Consider the following 21,572-nt stretch of genomic DNA (forward strand, 5'->3'; position numbering starts at 1 on the left):
GTATATAGGGAAGAACCGAGATATATGCAGAGCTGAAGATTGAAGCCAGGGATAACAATTGGAACGTGCTCTTCAACTAAACCCCGCACGACATCACTGCGGCTGATAAGAAGCCTATTCTTGTTCCAGTTTAGGAGTTAATCGCCGGTCTCGGGATTGAGCCTGATAACAGCCGTGTGTCATGGTCTATATATCTCTTATGGCGGTTGATATTAATTCTCATTGTTGGTACTAGGACTATCTACTCTGTACTCTGTACTCTGTACTCTGATCTCTGATAGATAAAGATCTAACGGTCCGATCTATCCTCCCGAATTGTGGGGAGATCCATACCCACAATGGACTGACTGTCTGACTTCCGGGGCCATCTTATTATACTCCTATCGAAGGAGTTTTGCATACCCGGAGGCTGTTGCAAATTCAACATTTGTCACATTCTGGAATATGGAGATCCATACATCCTGTGGCTTGTACCTTTCATATTGCGGTATCTCAATGTCGATTATCCTCACTTGCAGGGTAACAGGATTGTAGATAATATTACGGATTTCAGCATCCTGGTGCACCAGTCCTGCAGACAAACACCTTTCCATTGCACACATAGCCCGCAGAAAGAGGATAAACTTGGTGTTCTCATCAAGTGGGGGGGGGGGGGGGTTTTCAAAGGTCTTTGAACCACAATCCTCCATCAGCAGGCCCACTTTTCCACGCAGGGTTACAATCCCATAGCAAATGGGAATGTACCTTCCTTGGAGATACTTGAATCTGTTATACACAGCTAGCTCATCCTGAGGCACATATGCATCTCGGTCGTTAGCTGGTTCTTCATCACACGCCGGCTTGAAGATAAAGCTCTCGCCGTTTTCGAGCAGGACGCGGTAGACATCTCGTTCGGCGACGGATTTCTTGGGTATGCTTGGGAGGAGATCCGTTAAGGGGGGTCTAGAAGGTTGGAGAGGAGTTCGGTTAGCGTAGGTATATATATAGATATATATAGATGTATAGATGTAAGGACTCACGGGTTTTCGCAGCTGTTGGTCATTTTATCTGCTGGCTATGAACGGTGAAAGGAGATCCGAAGTGGCTTATGACAGGTTAAACTCCATAAAAATGCACACTATGTCAGCACAATAAATGGAAATGTCAATGTTTGTCGGCGTATCAGTTGTATACCCAATAACCGGGTGTGACACCAGCTTGTTTGATTGCTTAGGACAACACAGATCCTGGTTGATTCTATCCAATTGGTGGTCAGCATTTTCGGTCTGAGGGTTTTCCTCGAGAGGAATAAAGGGATATAGAGCCCGTTTTCTACTGAGTCTCTGTATACACAGTACATTGTAGTACTAGTGCTACTTAGCAATAGCACTGTGTAGTATATTTCTTATGGGCGTTAATACTAACTCAATTCACCGCTGACATTATGGTTATTCTGTTCGACTATATTCTGTTTCCCTATACATCATCCGTCATGGCCCAATGAATTTGTTCACCACTTCAGAAACCATCTCATAATCGTCGAAGCAGAGCAAAATGATATTTGCCCTTGCCTGTTTCAAGGCTCTATCAGAAACCCTTTAGCTATGTTTTTTGTAGTCGGCTTATGTGTCACATCAGCTTCTGCAGCCGGTTTGACTGCTACCATTGCCCGATCACTTAGATTAGGGAAACTTTATTTTCCTGCTCAGCCCAGCCTGAGATATATATCGGATTGGAAATAAATCGCAGCGCTGTCTTTATGGCTGGCCACTGACGTCTGATGAACGCCAGCTCAGATATATTTTTGTGGATGAATGCCACGTATGGGACACAAAGGGTAGTTATGCGAAAGAGATATGATAATTTCATGTTCATAATCAACGAGGCCTGCGCCCCTTAAATGGGTTCCCAGGATTATCCAACTCCAAGAATGCGATAGTACGTGCGTTTGGCTCCATGCACATGGAAGCCACCCGAAACGGGAAATTCTCTGTATGTATACTCCTAGTTGATCTTGCTTGTGAGTATTGCTAATTGCCCCAGACGTCTGAAATGATAATGGTCCCCACGAAAGAACGAAACTTTATTGAAATATGTCACATCTTCCCACTTTCCCTCGACAAGAGACTCTAACGGTCTAACCAGACTTAGAAACCGTACTCTGGGAACGACTGGAATTCTCTGGCCACTTGATAAGGTAGAAATATGGTACTAGGAACCGGAGGAACATTAGTTCCTTCCCTCTCCCCTTCACGCCAGACAAGCCTACCCCAGTAGGATGTTTGGACCACCGTTAGGTCTGGTTGCATTTCAGCCCTCTTCGACGACTCGTTGTCGCCCGGGGTTGTGTAAAAAATAGCACTCTCATTCAAGACAAGAGAAGTCACTTCAACAGGATCCGGTAATATCATCAGGGACTAACCCAACGCCTTTCAAAGGACTCTCTTCACCAGGCTGCCCAAAGCCAATGAACGGATTTAAATCCCTTCTGCAAGTTCGCTCTCTTTCTGGGGCTAAACGGAGGTTAAAACCTTTGTTCGAACCCGTCCTGTCAAGACTGTCATCAACGAGATTGTTGCACCAGACGAGGAAGAGACCCAGATATATTCGAGAGACGGGACATGGCCTACAAAGAACTTGTGCTGCTGCATCCCGTTACCGCTTCTCCAATATCTCAATGGAGATGATAGATGAGGAAGATGTTTTATGATTCTTCAGTTGGATGTATTGACATCCCACTACGATTCTCACAACCCTGGATATATAACGACCTGAAACTCACTACAATGCTGGCAATACGTGCGAAAACAAAGCCACAAATCCAAATACATGCAAAAATGCACATAAAAAACAAGAGCACCTGCTTCATTTAAGCTATCCGCGTCATACAAAACAGGCTCCGATATTCAAATCAATCCTACTAGAAGATACAGTAAGAGCCCGCGACTCACTTCGCGCTGGCGTACATCGTGTCAAGTGAATAGTTACAAATGGCACCGGCAGTGGCCGCATTTACTTTCTCATGGTGGATGCAGGCTGGGGATTTGAGCTCCTTCGGACCGCAATCGCATCGAACAGCTTTGTGCGAAGCCCGACAAATGGGACTTGTAAACATCTATCATGGGAAACAAGATTGACCCAGCGCTCCGAACCTGAAGAATTGTGGAGAATCCAAAGCCCACTACAGATTTCAGCGGATTACTCAACACCGAAAACAGTGATAACCAATTCGAAGGTATCATTGTCTAACTACTCTAAATACTAACCAAGAACCATGCCGCCAGCATCAATCACATCGACTGTCACCCATATATTCATGGAGTGACGGCTGCCACACCCGGCCTTGTCTGCGTCCTCGTCGAGACCAGAGACCCGGATGAGCGCCAAACAAGAGAGAGAGAGAGAGAGAGGAAAAAAAAAAAAAAAAAAAAAAAAAAAAAAGAACATCAGGAGGGATACAGAAATTGTATTCATCAGTGAAGGGAAGACAAGAAAGGAAAGGTTTGGGAAAGGAACAGGGGTATCAATGGAATGGGAAATAGGGAAGTGCAAAGATCATTGGACTTTTCTTTTTCCTGCTTTTGTCTATCGTATCATGCACGTCGAAGGAAACAGGGAAACAGGGGAGTAATGTAAACGTGGTAAAACGTAGTAAACGTAGCGTAGCATAGGGCGGAAGTAGGCCCTTTGCCTTATCGGAGCCGGCAAGGCGTGTATATGGACGAGGGGGGAAAAAGGAAAGTGAGGAAAGGTGGCTGGTGGGCCGTTGGCGTGTCCGGCCATCAACCAGCCCAACACCCCGCGTCGTTATGGGCAGGACAGCCCGGGAGCAAATGTCGGTGTCACGAATGGCGGCCCAGCGTGGTCAACCGGACAAGGCTGGCTGTCGCGTTGTACTCCGTAGAGTAAGTAGACAAGTATATCCCCACGGTCGCTTTTCTTTTCTTCCTCCTTCCTGCCTCTGTTTTTGTCTCCCCTCATCTATCCAGCCTCATCTGAGATGGATGTCGCCTTTTTTTTTTTTCTGAACCGGAAAGTAGCAACGCAACAACAATCAAACGCCAGTCATGCAGTCATCAGTCCAAGAATAAAAAGAAAATCGTTACATGAGACATGAATGATTTCGTATCACGGCAAGTACCAAAAACGAATGGAAAGAAAAGACACGCTCACGGACTCAATTCAGCACATATATCGTCTGTCGCATCTAGTCCGAAACCAGCCATGTCAACCGAGTGCAAAGACCCTGGCCCCCGGCCGAGAGATATGTCCGACGAGGCATAGTCATTTTTGAGTCGTTCATGCGGCCCAAAGAACGGTCGGTTCTCGTCGTTCGGTGTATTCCCGTCACCGGCTTCCCATGGCCCATTCTGCCAGAACCGCATGTTGGCCTGTTGGTCACCGAAGAGCTCATGATGGTCATGATTGTGAGTTTCAACTCCGTGGGAGGTGAAGTCGTTTGGTGACTGGAATCGCAAATGCGACCGACTGAAATTTGAGCAAGGTGAATCCGCATGCAGGGGCAGGTCGAGCGCTGACAGCGGCGGCATGTCCTCAACCGGCGTGATATCGATGGTTGGGTTGTCCGTCTGCTGAGCGAGGACCGACGCCAGCCGGGAGTTCGACGCGGATCCTTGCCGGCTATGACTGGTCGAGCGTTCAATGGCTCGTTGCACATAACTACCGCAGGTCTTCATGATCTTCTCCTGGTCCTCTGGCGAGAGACTGGCGAAATAATCGTTGGCCAGCGACGGCTTGGGCAGCTCGGGTTCGCAAGGAATAAGACCAAAAGTCTCCTCGGCGTGCTTGGTGAAACCGGACGGGTGGTCATACGGCGACTGATACACGGTCGGCACTTGCGACCGTTGCTTATCAAGGAACGCGTATTTCCCAGCCATCTTGGCCGCAGCCACACTACCCCGATCGACCGATTCAGCCTTGTTATTCTCCGACTCTTTTTTCTGCTGCAGCACATCCAATCGCTCACGGTGACTCACGAGCGAGAACCGGAGCATTCGCAACAATCGGTTCACCTCATCCGACCGCATGTTGAGCGGCTGTAACGGCAACAAGGTCCCATCGACCGCCCGGGGTTGCACCCGTTGCTGAGCCATGGCCAGCTCAAGCTTTTCCAGACCATTGGACGGCGCTACCGAGCCCATGGGACCCAGCAGCGTCTCTACGACTAGCTCGGGGCTGACGATATTATACCCAGCGAACACATTGGCATGATCGGTGATTTGGGCGAGTCGACGACGGGCAATGAGCTCTCGGACGTTGGCAAAGGTATTGGCAGGCAGTTGTTGAGGTTGCTGTGATTGCTGTTGTTGGGAGGAGGGGGAACGGGAATGCGAGCTATTGTGATTATTATTGCTGGTATTATTATTTTGTTGAAGATGGGCCTTGGTGATCTGAGGATATGGAGCGTGACGAGCAGATTGAGTTGGCAGGGAACGATAGGCTGACGGCATCGCAGAAGAAGACGGAGAGGAGGTGGTCGTAGCGTGCAGCGACGTCGGCGGCGGTGGAGGAGGGGCAAGAGGACGCTGCACAGGAGGAGCGGTGACAGCAGCAGCAGCAGCAGCAGGGACAAGGTGAGACTGGGTCGGAAGTTGTTGGTGTTGGTGATGAGTAGTAGTATTATGATGAGGGGCAGCAGAAGCAATAGCAGGAGTACTAGTAGTAGCATGGTATTGCAGGCCGTGGTGGTTGTGCTGCCGGTGGTGGGGATAAGCCGAAGATGAGGCGGAAGCAGCACCAGCATTAGCAGCAAAGGGGAGCAGCCGGGTCACCGCATGATGTTGCAGAATTGCAGGGCTATTATTCGTCCGAGCATATTTAGCATTAATCGCGGCCACTGACTGCTGAGCATGATTGACCGCGCCAAGCGACCGGACGCTATCCAGGAAATTCGCCCGGGGATTGTGGACAGACACGCTAGGGTTGTGCGTATATTGAGCCCTACACTCGGTGGACGATGGCCCCAGATAATACCAGATCTGGTGCTGTTGCTGCCGGTGCTGCTGCCCCTGGAGCTGGTGGACCCAGACATGGCTTGCATCGTTCACCGTCTCAAATTCGGCCCACTGATACGGCGACGGCCCATCACCAAACGGGCTACCTGCCACCGGCAAATCGAGTTCTTTCCGATTCTCGGGTTTACGCGCCAAATGCGCCGGGAGTGGCTTAGTCCCGGGAGCCAGAGACGCGAAGTTGCTCTTCCGAACGATGAGCAACCATCGGTACGGCAGTTCAATGGCATCGCTAGAGAGAAGAGTCAGTCAACATGCGGTCAGGCATATAAAAAAAAAAAAAAAAAAAGACTCCAACTCTCCCACCGAGACCCGCCAGTAAGAAGCAGGAATCAGGTCAAGCCAAAGTGCGTGGGTGAAAGCCTCCGATAAAGGAACAAAAAATGGTGGTGGGGTCATGGAGGGGCAATCATAATAAACCACAGCCACAAAGAAATAATCAAACCATCAAAAACACAAAAACAGAAAGGGAAAACTCACCCTCGTGGAAGTATCTTGACCAGCAATGAGTACTCCTCCGGTCGATTCTCCAGTACCACGGCTCCATTGATTTCCTTATCCGCTTGGAACTGGATCAGATCGCCAGGAACCAGTCCCCGCGCCGTGTCGAGAAGTTTACGGTCGTGCTCGAATGAATCGCCATTGACCACCTGGTGTCGCTTCTGTCGGTGATATTTGCACTTCAGATCGACGCTGGGAATCGAATATTGATTACCGTCGTCCGCAATCACCGCGACCGAGCCCAATTCGCATTGAACGCCCGCCAGAAGAGCGCAGGTGGCGTGGTATGCCCGGGTGCATTTACCATAGTTGCATTGGAAACAGGCACCACGGACTTCGCGACAGAAGAGACACTTGAGTCCCATGCGCGCCTTGGGGACCTTGTCCACATCGCACACGATTTCCCTGCCAGACTCATCCCGGAGGATGCTGGTCTCCTCGGTATACAAAGCACAGCGACGGTGGGCGTGCGATCGACCATCCTCGGTCGGGAGAAGGTCTTCATATCCCAGGTCATTGGGACATAGCAGACAAGGAATCCTTCTGGGAACATTCATATGGACCCTCATGCGCTTGGCCCGGGTCAGCTCACCGTCATGCTTGCGCTTGCGACGAGTACTGGCTGTCTTTTCGGGGACACTACGCGGTGGAGTAAGGAGGTCGGATGCACCTTCGAGGTCATCCATGTCGCTCCCGTAATATTCATCATAGTAGTACTCTGGAGTCGACTCGCCCCGCAACTTCCGCTCGATTTCGTCCACGTCAATCCAGACACTGTCCGCTTCGCAGTTGCACTTCTTTGCGATGCGGCCGTAGTCTAGCCATTTCTCCGTGGCAAAGTTGACGGACTCGGCACAGTTGTAGCCCAGGTTGTATCCTGAATGGTACCCATACGGATAGGTGATGACGAACTCGCCCTCGTAGTGGACCATCTTGTTGACGGTGATACCATACTGAGACTTGAGAAGACTGGGGGAGACGAGGTAGGTTTTGTGGCGGAGGAATTGGTCACAGCTCTTCGCATCGCTGGTCCAGATGCTTTTCATGGCTTGTTCAAATCGAGGAGCATCTTCCTGCGAAATGCTATACCACTGCTTAGGCGCACCAAAGTGGATGTAGTTGATACTGTAGAGATCAACGTCCTCCAAGTGCCAGGCAAAGGTGGCTTTCCACATGCCCAGGTAGAGATATGCCGTGTTGACACCGGGGACTTTCTGGCCTATCACATCCAGCAAGTTGGGAAGCTTAGCGACATTCCACGACTTGGTGATGTTATCGTCAAACAGCGAACCTGGCATATCCGCGCCGTACATGGGATTGTTGAACATGAGCGACTTCCAGTATGCCGTCTCCAGCTCTTCACACCTCTCGTGCGTGTAGTCTGCGTTGTCATGGATTCTATAGTCAAAGTCCTTGAAGGCCTCTTCGTCCACAAAGTCCACGGCATCACCCCGGTTGTTCTTGCGTCGTGCATTCACCGACTTGGGCTGTCTTCCTTTCGGCTTCGGTGCCGGCAACGCCTCACCCTCGCTCAGCTCTTCGGATTTGGTCTCGACGGGGTTCGACTCGGGCGACACGGGGGTTGGAGGTCCTTCGAGTTTCGTTTTATCGAAGCTGTCATCCACCGGCTCTTCCTTCACCTTGACTTGGTTCGCACGCTTGGGCGGTCGTCCGGGGCGCCGTTTCTGGGGCGAGGTACTCGTAGTCTGAGGTTTGGGAGCTGGCGCAGCGCGAGTCACTCGTTCCTGGTTTCGACGTCGTTCGCCTCGTCGGGCCGGGGGCTGGTGACTGCTTTCCTCGCATAGCGCCTTCCATTGCGGGAGGTTGTAGGATCGTTGTTTCTCGATGTTCGCCTGGGTGTAGGTGCCATGCGAACCGTGGAATTCTTGCATGATAGGATTCTTGACGCGGATTTTCTTGATAGCTTCGTCGAGCGCTGGAAGATCATCGGCCCTACAATTGTCAGTCATCATCACAGGTAACCGGACTTGACAAAAACCTACCATTCCTTAGGAGGAATAACCTTGACAATACCCGCCTTCATACCATACTTATCGACCTTGTTGATGAACTTTTGAAAATCCTGAAACTGGTTCATAGTCTTCCAAGCATTGTCAGCCCTGCGACCCAGACCAGGATAAACCTGGAGCCCATCGCAACACATACCGGCTTGAACACAGGGATCTTGCCGCCACCATAGTAATGATCTGGCTCGATCTCCTCATCCTCCTCCTCAGACGTCGGAGCTGCGCCGTTCTTAGGATCGAGTTCCAGATCCGAAAGCTCCGAGGGCACCCCTTCGGGTACCTCTTTCTTGCCATTGGCGCTCTGAGGGGGCGTGAAGGACGCGGCGGCAGCATCGGCGGTCGTGGTCGGACAGCCGCTCGCGGCGGGTTTGTTGGGGAGAGGTTGCTCAAGCGCGGCGGCCATCATCGCGGTATGATGGGGAAGGACGGAATCGGGTCAAGACGGGTCGGAGGGAGGGAGAGGAAGGAGGGAGCCGTCGTCGGAAAAGATGCGACCGCTGATCGACGGCGATAGAGGCGGAATCCCAGCGGTCGGGGGAGGTAGAGGGAGGTGTCGAATGAAGGAGAGGAAGGGTACAAATATGTTGTTGAAAGTGACGTCTCCTGATCTGTTATTTGTTATTTTTCTGCTGCGTGAAAGCACAGGCAAGAAAGCGACAAAAAAGATGAAAAGAATCGCAAAAAGCAGTAATGATTGGAGCCCTGATAAAACACAAGAATGACTGTTATCAAGCGTTCTGGACTGGGCTGAGAAAAAGATCGATATCAGATGGAGAGGAGGTCAGTCGGGAAAAAGGTAGAGCCGTTCTAGATACAGAATCACCTGATATGCTCAGGGCTTCTCCAGTCCAGCAGATCCCAGCACGGCCGCTGACTCCGGTTTCGGTGGATCGCTGCGTCCAGGCGCTTGCAGAGAACTTGTATACAGCAGTACGAAGTATTCGAACTGAATATTCAAATAGAGACAATAAACAATTCAAAAGGAATCATACATACCAATACTAACAATTGACGGTTCGTGTTGCTACCGATACAGTACGCCGTACACCGTACAACTGCGGCTCTGTTGGTTCCTTTGATACCGAATCACGTGATCCAAATGACTGCCATATTCACCGGCAAACCACTAACCGGTGTTCCTGTAGCTACGCAAGTCGGAGTATATCCCGTACTGCCGGGAACAGTAGTGAAGATCGGATGATCTCATTGCTAGGGCTTCTGATTGGTTGCATAAACCCAAGAGTCATTGCAGATACACACAGGGAATGGAATAGAGTGCTATTCATATTATGCCGAGCACAATATTGCCTGATGTCCCAAAGAGGACTGTAGCAATACAGGCCAAATACGGCGTACCCTACTAACGCTCAGTACAGGCATTCACTGCACATACCGCTGCAGAACACAGCTACTAATGTATGTCCCTGTCCCGAAACAGCTAACGGCATCTTATCAAATCCTGGCACGGACATGCACCCCCTGTCGAATCCCTAGTCCGCAACGCACGCTTCTCTAAGAATATCATATGAGGACCTTGGAATCTACCCGATGCAGTCCCGTTGGGCACAAAGACTTGGCATTGTCAAACCACATGGATTACTACAGTGCTACAAGGGACTCAGGGATTCGCTATGCAGGATCTGTATAACACAAGAGAATCGTGCGATGATGCAACAGTTTGTAGATTGTATGTATTCGTAACAATTTAATTCAAAGTCGTATCAACATGAAAACGCTGCAGGGAATCAAGAATCATAACGCCAGTCGTAAACCAAAATCAATCATAAGCACGCTAATAGTCATTCAAATGCAACTTCTTTCCAACGAACCGCCGCTTGACGGTCCGGTCAACGCTGCGTTCCCGTTCAGCGTTCAATCCCTTGAGAGCGTGGAAGAGCATTCCAGCGTCGAAGAATCCATCTATGGTCGTTAGCATCTTATTTCACAATGGAGTAAAGGGAATAAAAACTTACATCCTCCCATGCCATCATCCTCCAGCTCTCCACCATCCGTCGTCGGCGTCTCGGTGCCCCGCTGGTACACTTGGTTCGGATCACCCCGGACGATACGGCCCCGACGGTGTTCGGCCCTGTCAGACCGCTCGGCAATCTGCTCCATCTCACGGGCGCGGCTCGTGCGCGGGCTCGTGGTCTTGCGGGTAGTCGCGCGCAGCAGCTTGCGGATCTCCAAGAGGTACATCTCGAGCGTGTGCATCAACCGCGCCGTCTGGCGGTGCTTGGACGAAGCGCAGATCGAAATCGAGTCGTCCTTGATAATGTATCCGATACCGAAGCCGTCGCCGGATGTAGGGCCGAAGCCAAAGTGCCGCAAGCACGGGTTTCCACAGTTCGAGGTCGACAGAATCGTGTTGTTGATCTTGTCCCAGCCTGGGTCGCTGAAGATGGCCGGCGTGGCGGGGACGGGGCGCATGCCGCGAAGGCTGTAGCTGTTGGCCGAGGAGAGGCCGTCCTCAGACAGCCCAGCGTCCGAGGCCTTGGGCGATTCAGCCACCGAGCCGTTCTCGACGGGGCTGGAGTAACCGTTGGAGATCGTGTCTACGCTGGCGGTAGACGAGGTAATCTCATCAAACGAACGCTGCCACAGGCAGTACAGCGCATACAGATGCCGATCCTGTCCTTGTCCCTTGGAGCACTCCTTGGTGATGGCCGTGTGCTTTTCGGTCGCCTTCCGGAGAGCGTTAATCTTTTGCTCCGGGGGGTTGTCGCCCCAGAAGGCCTGGATGAAGTCGACACACTCGTTGGTCACTGGGCGGATAGCCTCAGTACGTCCGTGCAGGAAGAACTTGGTCATGGCCGGCTCGTAGGTGCTCTCCATACGACCATAGAGACCGTAGTAGGCAGCTTGGAACGCCATCTGGAGGAAGGCATCGGGAGAGAAGCCCATAGAGGTGATAAAGTTCTTCCCGAACCCTTCAAAGTCGAGCACCTTGAAGTCATGCTGCTGGATCAGATCGGACAGGTGGGACTCGGCGAATCGCAAAGCGATGCTCAGCTCCGGAGCCATGTCCCACTCGAGCTTCCGCGGGGTAGTGCTCACATTGCCAAAGCTGCGGGGGTCCCGCTTGGCCGGGTCAGGGCTGCTGGTCGCCCACAGGGTGGGGGCTTGGCCGTTAATCGTATTGGCAAATCGGAGGATGGTATCGGTGTAGACATCGCTGGCGAACCGCAGCACCGTGTGGCCATCAACACCGGTGTGTTCAAAGTTGATTCCTGCACTGCCGTTCTTGCACACAATGATCTGGAGCTTGTCGTACCACCGGTTGGTGCAGGTACCCACCTGAACACCCCGTACCACTTCGCTGGTTCCACAGATCATGTTGGCGCACAGTTCCGACGTGGTTTGGGGCTCGGTGTAGTCGAGGCAGAGCATGAACAGCGCCGAGTCGACGATGTTCAGTGATTCCGCATTGTTGGAACCCTCGTCCTTGGTCAAGATGTCTCTCATGGACGACCACACCTTCCGGTTCTCCGTACTGAGCACACCCAGGGCGCCCTTGGCAGCATCCTGGATGGGCGTCTGCTCAGCATCGTTGATGATCACTTGGAGGTTGAGCGCGATGTCCTTCTCGCTCATGATCAAGTCGTTGTTCTCATCGAGAACATCGAACCAGTAGATCTGTCCGCGGCAGAGTACCGCGACGTGCTTAGCACGAGGGTCCTGGTTGATAACGCAGCCGTTCTCTGTCGGAACACGCGCAGTACCAAACAATCGAGAGTACTGGTACATGCAAAGGGGAGTGCCACGGACGGTGTCAGGTGGCAACTCCTCTCGCCGGACGGCTCGGACAAACGACAAAGCAGAGACAGCCAGGGAGGCGGCACGAGTCACCTGGTTGTTCCGTGCGGGAGTCGGGTCATCTTCCAACAAGAAGAAAGGGTTCAGGTTCAAAACAACGGCTGGAGCATTTGTCAGTACAGCAATTCAAGGGTAAACTAAACGGAGTAAAATGCCATACGGTTATCAAAGTTCAAGTACGAGTCGTACCCTAGTTTTGTTAGCCTGCATTTCAGTCACTCGTTTGCAGGGTGTGTTCAACATACAGAACTGCTCAATGAAACTCGTCTTAGACGAAGCATAGTTCTTGAGCTTCTCTTGCAAAACAGGTCCATCGGTTCTGAGGAAATCCTGCACAGACGCCTTGGTCTCCTCTTGCTCCCTGGGAGATTGCAATGCGGACAAAGACTCCAGGTATCTATTGCAAGTCTTCTCGAGTTCGGGAACAGGCAATTTGGGGAGAGAGTCTTGGTTGGCGAAGGTCAGACCCTTCTTTTCCTTCGAGGAGACATCTGGTGCCGGTACGGCACCGTTTGTCTTGGGTTGTGTCGACATGTCGCCGTTTGTTAATGCCTGGTTGTTGGAGGATGCAATCTTAGGTTCGAGAGTAGGCTGGGATAGACGTCTGGGGGAAGTCATGGTGTCCCCGATAGGTTTAGGGGCAGTAAAAAAACGAACTGCCATGTCGGAGTAAGACATGATCGTCAGTGGGAGGTCACGAGAAAGGAAAAGAAAAGCGTCAGGTGATAGGTGCCCAATCAACTAGGCAAAGCGACAGGCGAGGAAGGTAGGAATGGACAAAAGACGTAGAGCACTGCGGTAGAAATAGTGGCAATCGTGCAAACAATACGAGGGCATTGACGGGGGGATATAAGACGGATAGACAGACAACAGACCAGAGCAAGGGGTGTTAAAGGACGGAAAAGAACATAGCAGGTAACATAAAGAGCAGCAACAGATATACATATAGGAATAGATACCCCGCCGAGTCGCCGCCTGGAGATGGTGGAGTAACGGGAGTCCATTCGGGGCGATGGAAAAAAAAAAAGACCAACGGAAGGAGACAAGGAGCAGCGCCGCTTACCAGGGCTGTCTAGTAATGAGTAAACCTTTTGACGGGTCGAATCCAGTCCTCAGTGGAGCGTCCGAGGGAACCAGGATGTGTCGGGGGAACGGATAACTGGAGAACGAGAAGTTAGCCACTGGTTTGCCGTGGAGGAATGGAGATTATCTGAGGATTCCTTCTGTCCTTACCTTTTCCTTCCTTCTTTCTTTCTTTCTTTCTTTCTTTCTTTCTTGCTCACTGAGTCAGTGTCGTTCAATCTCTTTATAAATCAATAATCACTCTTCTTTGCCTTATGACCTGGCTAAACGATCAAGGCTGGTGGTCAATGGAGATCCGTCGCTTCTCCCCACAGCATGCGGGGATCAAGACACCTTAAAAGAGCCAAAACCAGAGGCAAAAATTCTTGGTTGATAGAATTGATTGATTGGCACAAAGCCAGACAAGTAGACAAAGGATGAATAGAAGAACTATGTAGAATGAAGAAATGAAGATCTGAAATAGAAGGCAATAGTCGTAGTAATAGTAGCCCAATCCTCAACGCGAACGGAAGTCTTAAAAAGTCTGGGGCAAATCCTCAAGGCGAATTGTCAGTGGATCAGAACCCATGGCACATGCACAGCGTCATACCTCTGGGAAACAGTACTAATTAGGCACGGAGTACCTTCGGTGACGTCTCGGACGAAGGGAATTTCTGCTGTGGTTGGCTTTTTGGTTCCCTTCTTTGGGCTATTCTTCAGGAAGAAGCTCGGGCGTTTGGTTGGGCAATTTGCGGGGGGGTGATCACGTGGTAATTACTTCAGCACTGGCCAGCGCTACATCATCGCTGCGAACTACTCTAGAAAATACGCTTGACAAGACTAAAGTAATTAAGCTTGTATGGTAATGCTTGCCAAGAATACAGCAGACATCTACGTGCTTATGCATCAGTGCAGTGCGCACATGGACGAATCACACGTGAGACAAAACTACAAAAGCAAATCCAATAATTGATCGCATGCAGGTCCGAAAGAACCGACACGGCCAGGAAAGAAGAATAAAATATACACAAATAGCAAATAGATCCCAACCAAGATACGTCATGAGGCGCGCGGCTGAAGAAAATTGACTCCCGAATCAGTCGCACAGCGCCAAACAAGCGATCAAAGCGTAGGGCCAGAGAAGTGAAAATGACAAAAATAACAAATGGATAGTAACAAGAAGTGAAATTGTCAGTGGAAAAGCAAAGAAAAAAGACAATCTTCTCTCGGAATGTGGTCATGGGCACGATATGCAAGATTCACATACGACTTGCAGAAATCATCCGTTCCACACCATGCCAATATCTCAAGAGCTACTTTGGTTGGTCAATCCTCAGGGTTGGAGAAAGCAATCAGGCATATTGTAGAAACCGCCCAGTAAGCACTCAATTCAATCGCTATGGCGCCAAGGACTCCCAAAACATTTGCCAATATCGATCAGAAGAAAGGAAAGAAAAGAAGTAATATTCACATTGAGTAAATCGTGAAGGGTGTTTGACAGAAGCGAAGAAAAAGCTTTAAGAAAAGGGTAGAGAGAAGAGAAAGAGATGCAAAAATGATACCACCCTCCCGAGTGAGTCGATGCAGCAGGTAGGATGGTGGATCCCATCATCCACCAAACCCCCTCAAAGTCGATAGCAAAAAGAAACAGCCATACCCAACAATCACACGACCCAGGAAAGCATGTCTTTTTATATATTTCATTTTTACATATCAAATTTATGCCTCGAATATGGGCTGTCCGATAGGCTTGAGAACGTTGTCGGCATACTCCCCGCCGGTGTTTCCTGCAGGGTTGTAATTGCAGACGGTGAACGGAAGGGATCCGCTGGAATCGACGTTGCCCAGGTTGTCACACACGACAGTGGCGCATCCCACCTCGGTCGTGGACTTCCAGACGATCTGGGAGAAGTGACCCCAACTGTCGAACAGCGCCATGATCGGGCTGGCCAATCCGTACAGGTCGGAGAAGAAGCCCATCTCGTCGTTGTACATCAGGTTGGTGACCATCTGGCCGATGTTGTTCTCCTCGACACCGTAGCCGATGTTCTGACCGTAGCCACCGCCGTCAATGCTCCTACACAAAGGTTAGTAATTTGTTCAATATATAAATCAAAATAAAAAAGGACATACGTGTCGTGCTCATAGACACAGCGAGCAGCCAACTTCTGGGCGCTAGCCTGCAAGGTGTCGGACCAGGTCAAGGAGCTGGCCGAGTGGTTGCTGCGGTGAATGTTGTGGTTGTACAAGATGGCGTGCTGGTAGGAGTTGGTGCCTTGCGAACCAGCGCTGGAGGTGGTCGAGGACATGGTGGTAGGAGCCTGCGTGGGGGTCGATGTCCACTCGGTGGACCAGCTAGAAGTCCAGGCCGTAGGCAGGATGTTGTCGACAGCATCACTAATATTGTTGCCATTGTCGGTGTTGGTGTTGGTGTTGGCGTTGGCGTTGTTGTTATCGTTGTTGGCGGGAGCAGGAGCCAAAGTAGTGGTTTGCGCCGGGGCAGGAGGAAGGGTGGAGGTGGAAGTCACAGGAGCGGCGGTGACAACGTTCTCGGTCTCCTGCACGGCCTGCGCAGGGGCGTAGGTGGTGGTGGCTGCCACTTGGGGCTGGGCAGTGGAGGTCTCGGTGAGGGTGACATAGCTCCAGTCGGTTTCATAGACGCGCTTGTCCATGTCGAGCGGCGTACCCCAGACTCCGGCCGCACAGACGGCACTCAGCAACAAAGTCGAACGCATGTTGATATCAATTGAAGATTCTTTCTACCGGTTTCGGAAAACAAAGTCGATATAAGGCTCTCTTTTCTGGGACCGTAAATTTGCGAGCGGCAAGGAAGGAATAATGACACAGGTCAACTGTGAAATCAAACTTCCCCGGGAAGTTCCAGATATAAACGTCGATAAGTAGGTAAAAAGGAACGAAGGCAAGCAATCAAAGAGACAGCTCGCAAGGTTAAGTCCGTCGAATAGGGAGCGATATGAGAGATCGGCTGGCGATATGAATTGTTAAGCGCTGGGCACTTGCGACGGCGGATATATCTGCTGGATGGTATGTACTTGGGCGAGAAAATGTATAAACAAAAGAACGACAGCCTTGGATAACACTTTAATTTTTCTTCTTTTTTAAAAGAGCGAAAAAAAGATTTAAAAAAAAAAAAGAAAGTGCACCTCAAGGCGGAGAAAAAAGCAACAGAAGAGAAAAAAGACAAAAAACAATATATAAATGAGAGGACGAAGCTGCCTTTGGAGGGAGGAAAAGGGAAGGAAGGGAAGGGAAAAGAGCGGGAGCGGAAGAGGGAAAAGGAAGAAGAAATAGGAGACAACACAGTAGTGTGGGAAAGGAGACACAGGCACAAAGACTGTGGGGCCGTGCGATCTGGGACCGTCAAGAGGCAAATTATGGGAGAAAGCGGGGGGGGGTTAAGGATGAGGAGGACTAGAGAGAGATAATGATACCTCTCATTGTATAGCCCTCAATTCATTTCAGATTGTTATCAAAAAAGAAAGACTGGCAGTGTGGTGAGTGGTGTGTAGTGTACATGCACGGCTGCCAGTAGAGTATATAGACACAGATAGAGTCCTGCCAGTAACCATATTCTCCTGAAACCTCGACCAACCACCGCATACCATTCGACATTCTTATCTGCCATTGTTTGGCCTGTACCTGTACTGTGGCTGGCCATTCTCATAGTCAACAATTAACCATTTTCTAGCTATTCTGTACGCTATCTCTGTACTTTCCTGTACTTCTCTTCTCTACTCAGTACAACCCGTATGTGATGTCCCCTGAATGATGTGATGACGACGGTATCATACGGTATTGTATTGTCACACCCCATGTGCGACGGTTGAAGATTCCCGAGCCCCTGGCAGTACACTAAACCATTTAAAGTATATGACCTGGCCCGTCTGTGTCAGGCACCATCTCTGATTGGACAAAATGGCTGATGATCCCGCTCCTTTTGCGGTCCACCGTGTCGCAGGTTTGTATTGCTTTTGTAATTCCAGTAACTTTGGTATTCTTCGGCACAATGCTGTAATTCTATAGAGACCCAAATGCAAGACACCCGTGGTACGCCATAAAAATTCTACGAGAACCAGATAAAACAATCACAGATCATCGCGCTCATATTCACCGGAGACAAACTGCGATGCGTAAAAGAAGGATAAACAAGCACCAAAACTTGGCAACGACTAGCCCAATCCCACTGTCTCCACTTGCCCCATCGCTGAAGAGGCAGTGTTTCATGTTGCGTTTTCATTGGGATTCGGAGATTATCGCTGCTGCCCTCTGTCCGGAGCTGTCCGTTTTGCTTGGCTTGCTTTCAATCCATGAATCCAGAACCTGTCATTGTCCAAGAATTATATTAACCTGATAGAACAGTAGTAGTATGCACATAATTGCTGGTGGCTTTTCTCCCATGTACGGATACAGAATACATAGTACGGAGTACAGTGCAGGCCGTCCGGCATGTCAGCCACCAAAACTTATTTCTGCATAGTATTACGCCACTGATACAAACTCCAACAACTATGGACTTAGTCTAGACTATTAATGTCCGTAGTCTGTACTTCGTAGTGCGTATGTTCTCCGGCAAAGTCAAACACCTGAATAATGACCGATACAACCCAAATCCTCCGGCAGTAACCCTCCGGCATTCTCGAAAACATCCAACCGTTTCAGTTTCAGCCTGAATACGAAGAGTCGTTTCTGACATAATAATGGCGGTATAGATCCATACGCATACGCATACGCAGGTTTTTTCCGCCTGTTCCTTCATTTCACTTCTCGGCAAATAGCAGTCCTTAGCCAAACCCATCGGTTCCAGAACCGCTAAACGACGAGAAGCCCAGCGTATTCCCAAGATTTATGAAATGAAATCCATTAATCATTTAACTCGTTAATCAATCTGCTTCACCGTCTTGGTTACTGGTCATTGGTCACCGTAATTAAGGGCATTTCTAATCTCCGAGATTTCCAATCGGTTCTCTTGAAGCTTGGCTGCCTGACAATTGACCTATCCCATTCATTCTTCGTATTCCAGCCAAGTGCTTCAGATCCCGGTAGATCCGATCTGCCGTTGTTGACGGTTAGGACCCCAGTAATGGCCATCATCTACTTGAAGCGTCAACGATCAGTGCGCATTCTTTTAACGAAGTACTTGAATAAGATTCAATTCTATATGACCAATCACAACGACTATAGCTATGCAGAAAAGAGAAAATTAGACGTCCACCATGCGGCACTTGCCCCCCTCACAAACCTGTAGATAATTCTTCCCCGGCTCCGACGCCTTCAGCTCCCGATACATCGGATTCCGTGTCCGCAGCCAAAATGAAGGGTTGCCTACGAAGTCGCCCGCATGAGACGGCCGGATATCCACCAGCGCCACCGTTGCGCTCGACGACGACGTCGCCAGGCCCGCTTCTTTACGCGCCTGCTTCGCCACTAGGTCTCGAGCTGACATCGGTGCGTCAGCGCGGTCAAGAAGGCCTTCTTCGTGTCCTGATTTTGCTTCGGTAATGTCTACTGTGCAATACACTCCGGTAACTTGTCGGGTGCCTGTTTCTAGCCCAACCACGGCGTCCAGAAGTCCGACAAACAAAAATGGGTGTTGCAGGATTTCGACGGAGAATGAACGGCACGTTTGTCGTGCCAGAGTCCGGTACTCCTCGTCTTCTAGTAGTGTTGCGAGTCGCAACAGGTTGCGGGAAATGATTCCGTTGATGGATGGTGTGGCAGACTCCGTGCCTGTCTTCAACCGGAGAAGAGGCCCCGGCATGCCCGGGATCAACGTAGATGATGTGCTATAGAACCCGGCCGGTGTTGATCCGGTATAGGCACCAAAATTCTGGTTCAGATACCCTGGGAATAATTAGCCATTGCCATTGAGTAAGATATTTGGGACTTACTCTGTAACTGATCCGCAAACTGCAAATAGCTGTCATCAAACGTAGCTTCGTACATGTTCAATAATCCATGAATCAAGTACGCATAGTCATCCGCAAACCCAAGCGTGTTGCCTCGGCTGCCATCGCGATAGATACGCCATAGTTTACCCGTGGGTTTGTCGAAAAGGTTATCCTTGATGAACTTCACAGCTCGCGCTGCAGCCTCTTGGCAGTGCAACGCCTTCGAGCTCTCGATCTGATCGAACAACACGCTGCACTTGGCAAGCGCTCCGATAGCCAGACCGTTCCATGCCACAATGACTTTATCATCCAAGTCGGGCCGTACACGGTTCTTCTCCCGGTGTTCGCGCAGCTTTTGTCGGGCCGATTTGATGATCCGCACCACTTCATCTTCACCCAACCCGAAGTCTTTCGCCAGTTTCCGCGGTGTCACCTTGATTGAGAGTACGTTTTGATTCATGAACTCGTCATGCGGGTCATTTTCGGGTGCAATGTTTCCATCAGGAAGCACGCCCCAGTGACGAGCGCAAACTCCAGCATCCCGTTGACTGAGAACCTGAGTCAGCTCCTTCAGCGTCCAGAGGTAGTACGCACCCTCCCGTTTCTCGCTATCGTTTGGCGTTGGAAGGCTGTCCGCGTCTTCCGAAGAGTGGAATCCACCCGCCGCGGATTGAATGGGACTAGATGTCAAGTAGGTGACCAAGTCGTAGACGGCGCCCAGTAGCTCTGGGTCATGTGTAATCTTGAACGCCTCAACGTATACATCCAATAGCTGCGCTTGGTCGTAAAGCATCTTCTCGAAATGAGGCAAGAGCCAGTCAGACGTAACACTATACCGGGCGAAGCCGTGACCGATATGGTCCCGGATACCGCCGCGCGCCATATTGATGAGCGTGCTAACCGCCATAGCGGTCGCCTTTTCGCATTCTTCTTGTCCCACGATATCCGACACGGCACTGGGATAGATCCCCAAGCGGAGAAGGAAGCTCAAGTTCGCGGGTGTTGGGAATTTGGGTGCCCTGGAGAACCCTCCGTGGACCGAGTCATAACGTGCGGCAAAATGCTGGTAGGCCTCCTCCAGAAGCTCAATATCCAAGTCTTCGTCCGCCTCTAGGTCGCCTTGGTGAGAATGTGTCCCTTCCTCTGCGAATTCCCGGAGCTGTCGCGTAATCTCCTTTGCGCTGTTGCGACACCGTTGCTGCTGAGTCTGCCACACTTCTCTCAATTTGTCAAGAATCTCGACGAATCCCAGGGTCTCCTGTCCGTGTAAGGTCGACGAATTCGGTCCAGGCCAGTAGGTACCACCAAATACCGGTTCCAAATCTGGTGTTAAGAAGACGTTCAGAGGCCAGCCTCCTGACCCCGTAGTTGCTTGTACATAGTTCATGTAAACGTCGTCAATGTCGGGCCTCTCTTCTCGGTCGACCTTGATCGGGATAAACGACTCGTTCAAAATCGATGCCACTTCTGGCGACATAAACGACTCTTTTTCCATGACATGGCACCCTATGTTCTTGTTAGCCAGGCTAACTGCGAACCGACAACGATGGTCTACACACAGTGACATGCTGAATAGCCGATACTGAGAAAGACTAGACGGTTGTGTCTCCTAGCCAATTCCATGGCTTCTGCGTCCCACATCTGCCATGCCACTGGGTTATGCATATGCGCTCTGACCTATTCCAACCAGTTTAGTCTCGCGATCGTCCATCCCACCAGGTGGAAGCGGCAGTTCTCACATAAGGCGACTTGCTATCCTTCAGTCGATTCACCATCTTGGGCTCAGTCTCTGGCCCGCCATCGTGCGTCTGTACATGCATGCTCGACGTTGTGGCCATTCTGCAGGTTATGGACTGTTGGTGTCAACGTGCTCCGTCCGGCGCTGAGGATAAGCCCACGTTGTTTCGAGGAGGGGCTGAAGCCGATAAGATACGAGGGAAGAACACGGCGATGCAGTAGGCTAAGAAAGCTCACTAGACAGATCGTCAGGAGCTAAATAGAATACGACAAGGGTATTTAATTATAGCGATAGTAGCAGCAGTAGTAAGTAAGTCTAGCGTGGTAGCATCCAGTCGCAACAGAGTGGCCAGTAGCCAACCGCGGGCGTTTCGAGAACGGAGCAGGTCGTGTGCATTGCTGACATACGCCTGCATAATTGCCGGAGATCCCTACCGCACTACGTCATTGATTCATCACCACGTGATTGTCAACTGAGCATTAAGTATTTACATGTCATGCCTGGTCAT

At 50.5% G+C, this 21,572-nt stretch overlaps 6 protein-coding genes across 6 annotated transcripts; all 6 read right to left on the reverse strand.

Annotated features, from left to right (window-relative positions):
• Positions 1-178: 178 nt before the first annotated feature.
• On the reverse strand, positions 179-599 carry ASPGLDRAFT_50974 (uncharacterized protein). Its single transcript, XM_022547429.1, has 2 exons — positions 459-599; positions 179-409 (listed from the first exon to the last, which is right to left on the reverse strand). Exons 1-2 carry the CDS (start codon positions 591-593, stop codon positions 290-292), a joined length of 255 nt encoding a protein of 84 aa, XP_022397686.1. The 5' UTR covers positions 594-599; the 3' UTR covers positions 179-289.
• A 3,306-nt stretch (positions 600-3,905) lies between these two features.
• ASPGLDRAFT_810938 (putative jumonji family transcription factor) lies at positions 3,906-9,087 on the reverse strand. Its single transcript, XM_022550096.1, has 4 exons — positions 8,679-9,087; positions 8,516-8,613; positions 6,492-8,465; positions 3,906-6,243 (listed from the first exon to the last, which is right to left on the reverse strand). Exons 1-4 carry the CDS (start codon positions 8,943-8,945, stop codon positions 4,149-4,151), a joined length of 4,434 nt encoding a protein of 1,477 aa, XP_022397687.1. The 5' UTR covers positions 8,946-9,087; the 3' UTR covers positions 3,906-4,148.
• A 1,244-nt stretch (positions 9,088-10,331) lies between these two features.
• On the reverse strand, positions 10,332-13,033 carry ASPGLDRAFT_133860 (choline/carnitine O-acyltransferase; the record flags this gene model as incomplete). Its single annotated transcript, XM_022541247.1, has 4 exons — positions 10,332-10,459; positions 10,513-12,456; positions 12,516-12,545; positions 12,601-13,033. 4 exons carry the CDS (start codon positions 13,031-13,033, stop codon positions 10,332-10,334), a joined length of 2,535 nt encoding a protein of 844 aa, XP_022397688.1.
• A 2,103-nt stretch (positions 13,034-15,136) lies between these two features.
• On the reverse strand, positions 15,137-16,152 carry ASPGLDRAFT_133614 (CAP domain-containing protein; the record flags this gene model as incomplete). Its single annotated transcript, XM_022541228.1, has 2 exons — positions 15,137-15,494; positions 15,551-16,152. The coding sequence occupies 2 exons, from the start codon at positions 16,150-16,152 to the stop codon at positions 15,137-15,139; spliced, it is 960 nt and encodes a 319-aa protein (XP_022397689.1).
• Positions 16,153-16,861: 709 nt separating this feature from the next.
• On the reverse strand, positions 16,862-17,165 carry ASPGLDRAFT_811261 (uncharacterized protein). Its single transcript, XM_022550099.1, has one exon. The coding sequence runs from the start codon at positions 17,100-17,102 to the stop codon at positions 16,908-16,910; it is 195 nt and encodes a 64-aa protein (XP_022397690.1). The 5' UTR covers positions 17,103-17,165; the 3' UTR covers positions 16,862-16,907.
• A 1,473-nt stretch (positions 17,166-18,638) lies between these two features.
• Positions 18,639-21,164, reverse strand: ASPGLDRAFT_69086 (thioredoxin domain-containing protein; the record flags this gene model as incomplete). Its single annotated transcript, XM_022549325.1, has 4 exons — positions 18,639-19,279; positions 19,327-20,832; positions 20,886-21,003; positions 21,066-21,164. The coding sequence occupies 4 exons, from the start codon at positions 21,162-21,164 to the stop codon at positions 18,639-18,641; spliced, it is 2,364 nt and encodes a 787-aa protein (XP_022397691.1).
• Positions 21,165-21,572: the final 408 nt, after the last annotated feature.

This window comes from Aspergillus glaucus, assembly GCF_001890805.1.
Source record: "Aspergillus glaucus CBS 516.65 unplaced genomic scaffold ASPGLscaffold_21, whole genome shotgun sequence".
Taxonomy (NCBI): domain Eukaryota; kingdom Fungi; phylum Ascomycota; class Eurotiomycetes; order Eurotiales; family Aspergillaceae; genus Aspergillus; species Aspergillus glaucus.

What these genes read in the sequence shown, in the direction of transcription:
- ASPGLDRAFT_50974 (XM_022547429.1), bottom strand. Translation starts at nt 593, where the DNA reads ATGGAAAGGTGTTTGTCTGCAGGACTGGTGCACCAGGATGCTGAAATC. An exon ending in AAAGGTACAAGCCACAGGAT is followed by an intron (nt 410 to 458) that starts GTATGGATCTCC and finishes AATTTGCAACAG; the next exon opens with CCTCCGGGTATGCAAAACTC.
- ASPGLDRAFT_811261 (XM_022550099.1), bottom strand. Translation starts at nt 17,102, where the DNA reads ATGAGAATGGCCAGCCACAGTACAGGTACAGGCCAAACAATGGCAGAT.
- ASPGLDRAFT_810938 (XM_022550096.1), bottom strand. Translation starts at nt 8,945, where the DNA reads ATGATGGCCGCCGCGCTTGAGCAACCTCTCCCCAACAAACCCGCCGCG. An exon ending in AGATCCCTGTGTTCAAGCCG is followed by an intron (nt 8,614 to 8,678) that starts GTATGTGTTGCG and finishes AATGCTTGGAAG; the next exon opens with ACTATGAACCAGTTTCAGGA. An exon ending in GTTATTCCTCCTAAGGAATG is followed by an intron (nt 8,466 to 8,515) that starts GTAGGTTTTTGT and finishes TGACAATTGTAG; the next exon opens with GGCCGATGATCTTCCAGCGC.